At 37.6% G+C, this 2,714-nt stretch overlaps 1 protein-coding gene across 2 annotated transcripts in view; it reads left to right on the plus strand.

Moving 5' to 3' along the window:
• Dpp8 (dipeptidyl peptidase 8) overlaps window positions 1-2,714 on the plus strand; it is a 106,319-nt gene that overhangs the window by 18,598 nt on the left and 85,007 nt on the right. For both annotated transcript variants that reach the window (XM_023712701.1, XM_004628809.3), the window contains exon 3: window positions 1,264-1,533. In XM_023712701.1, the coding sequence (XP_023568469.1) occupies window positions 1,264-1,533 (270 nt within the window). The remainder of the gene's footprint in view (window positions 1-1,263; window positions 1,534-2,714) is intronic.

A 2,714-nucleotide genomic window follows, 5' to 3' on the forward strand; every position in this document is an offset into this window, starting at 1 on the left:
TTCATAGCCCACACCAGCTAATAACTCTCTCAGAGTTGCTTCTTGCCATGAGTTGATGTCAGCCTGCAAAATGCAGCTTTAAAAAGAGCATACCGGCATCTTAAGCATACAGGCATATATCAATGTGTGTCTAGAAGTTAATTGTGTGAAATTGGGTTACATAATTGCAGTTCGGCTTATCTTCAAGTTTATAATTGTTTTTCAACCAATTAGTTGAAAAAGAGCAGTTTGTTCCATTATTTTTATGTTTCTGTTTGTTTGGTTTTTTATTTTTTTTTTGTTTTTTGGGGTTTTTTTGGTAGTGCCATGAATAAATGCTTGCCAGAATCTCACTTTTTAATGACTTTTTTTTGGTATTTGGTACTTTAAGTTAAATTTTTTTGCAGTACCAGTGATTTAAGTTAAATTTAAAATTGGAAAAGATAAAGGAAAAAATGCATCTTCAAGATTTGTAAAATAAGCATTATTAGTACATGTGATAATAGGGCATTGGACTGGTAAGCTGAGTTCAAACTTTTATTAAAATGTTGATACAAACATTAAATACTTCATCAACTACTTCAGCTAATTAAAGCTACTTAGTCATATTTCTGTTGAAACAGTGAGTTACATAATCTGCAATGATAGTCATGTAAGTTTCCTTAAAATACTGAGTCATGCAAGTGTTCCGTGGTAATTATATCTAATCAGATGCCATTGCAGACACCTGCCTCCCAGGTTACGTGTTCTTTGTTTAGAGTTACATTTAAGTTAGTGCCCTAGAAAGATTAGCAAGTACATGGCTTGTGTCATTGTTACTACTGTTCTAATTGGTTGTGATTACTTTTCTTAACCAGGGAAATTCACATTTGTCAAAGGTGCTACTTCTTAAGTGTGGTGACACTTAAGTCCCTTGGCACTTTGAGCGTCACTGTTGTGCACTCCCTCTCGGTGGGGCAAAGCAGCCAGCTGGCACCAGGCCTGCTTCCTTCCAGTGTGGGAAAGAAAAATACTTTGGCAGGAGATACCTAAGGAGAGAGAGCCTTTTATAAAAGTTCTGCAAGGAATTTCTAGTCACTGGAATTGACATGACCTCAGTTTTTTTAAATGTCATGTTAAAACAGCACAGAAAAGGGGGAGCTATTGCTTTCTTCCTAGATCTCACCGCAGCTGTGCTAGAAAGAATTTTTCTTGGTTTTGTTTTGGTTTTTGGCCCGCCAGATGCCTCCTGACCATGTAGAAACTGGCCGTGTGAGCAGCTTCTTCATGTGCCTTGTTTTCTAGGAAAATGCAACATGGCAGCAGCAATGGAGACAGAGCAGCTGGGTGTTGAGATATTTGAAACTGCAGAGTGTGAGGAAAATATTGAATCACAGGATCGGCCCAAATTGGAGCCATTTTATGTTGAGCGATATTCCTGGAGTCAGCTTAAAAAGCTGCTTGCTGATACCAGAAAATACCATGGCTACATGATGGCCAAGGCCCCACATGATTTTATGTTCGTGAAGCGGAACGATCCAGATGGGCCTCATTCGGACAGGATCTATTACCTTGGTAAGTATGAAGTTACGGTTTATGAGAGGAAACATTTTGTGAAGTCAAATTTAAGGACAAAAATGATTTGCACTCACATTTTGTTAAACTGAGCAAGGTAGTACACACCTATAACCCTAGTTGCTGGAGAACCTGAGACAGGAGGGTTATAAGTTTGAAGTCTGCCGGGGCAATTTAGTGAGATCCTGTGTCCAAACAAAAAATGAAAAAAAGAGAGGACTGGGTTTGCAACTCAGTGGTCTCTGGTTCAATTTATAGAATGGTGCAGAAGGGAGAGACTTGGTGAATAAATGAGAAAATGACTTGTTTCCATTAAAAGAAGTCCTTTTAAATTGAATAACTTCCATTTAAGTGCTGTTTTGTCTGTGTGTGTGTGTGTGTGTGTGTGTGTGTGTCTTTGTCTTTCTTTTGAGACGGGTCTCACTACACAGTTCACTCCGGCCTTGAGTTCTCAACAATCATCCTGCCTTAGCCTCCCAAGTGCTGGGATTAAAGGCGTGAACCACTTTGCCTGGCTCTGATTGAGTGCTGTTTTAACTTTGATTTGTCTCATTAACTTTAGCAGATAATGAATGATGAATTTTTTATTTGTTTTCTGGTTTTTGGAGACAAGATTTCACCACGTAGTTCAGGCTGATCTTGAACTCACTGTGTAGCATAGGCTGGCCTGAAGCTCGAGGTGATCTGTCTGTCTCAGCCTTTCCAGTGCTGGGATTACAGGTGCGTGCCATCACGCCCATCCTCAAACCATGAATTAATCATGATTCTTTTTTGAAGTCAAGGATACCAAAAATTGCTTCTTTTTAGTTTAATGTGTCTTTTCTTTGGAATGGCAAATTAGAACAAATAATAAAATTATTAGTTTGTTCACATTCTTAATAGCTCTTGCTTTCATGTTTATAAAGGTTGATTTTGGTCTCTTTCCTGATGCTAGTCACTCTAGATTTAAATTTTCTAAATTAAATATGCAAATGTGCATGTATACATATGTTAGGGGTTAAACCTAGGATCTTGTATATGCTAAGTGTGCTCACCTTGAGTTGTACCTCCCGTTCTGATTTTAAAATTAAGCTTGTGCTCCAAAAATGTTGACTTGATAAGTTTCAATCATTTATTGTGTTTGAGAATCTTTTTAGAGATACTGTTTACATGCATCTATATAATTTTTTTATTTTTATTTT

Source organism: Octodon degus, unplaced genomic scaffold, assembly GCF_000260255.1.
Source record: "Octodon degus isolate 3935 unplaced genomic scaffold, OctDeg1.0 scaffold00026, whole genome shotgun sequence".
Classification (NCBI taxonomy): Eukaryota; Metazoa; Chordata; class Mammalia; order Rodentia; family Octodontidae; genus Octodon; species Octodon degus.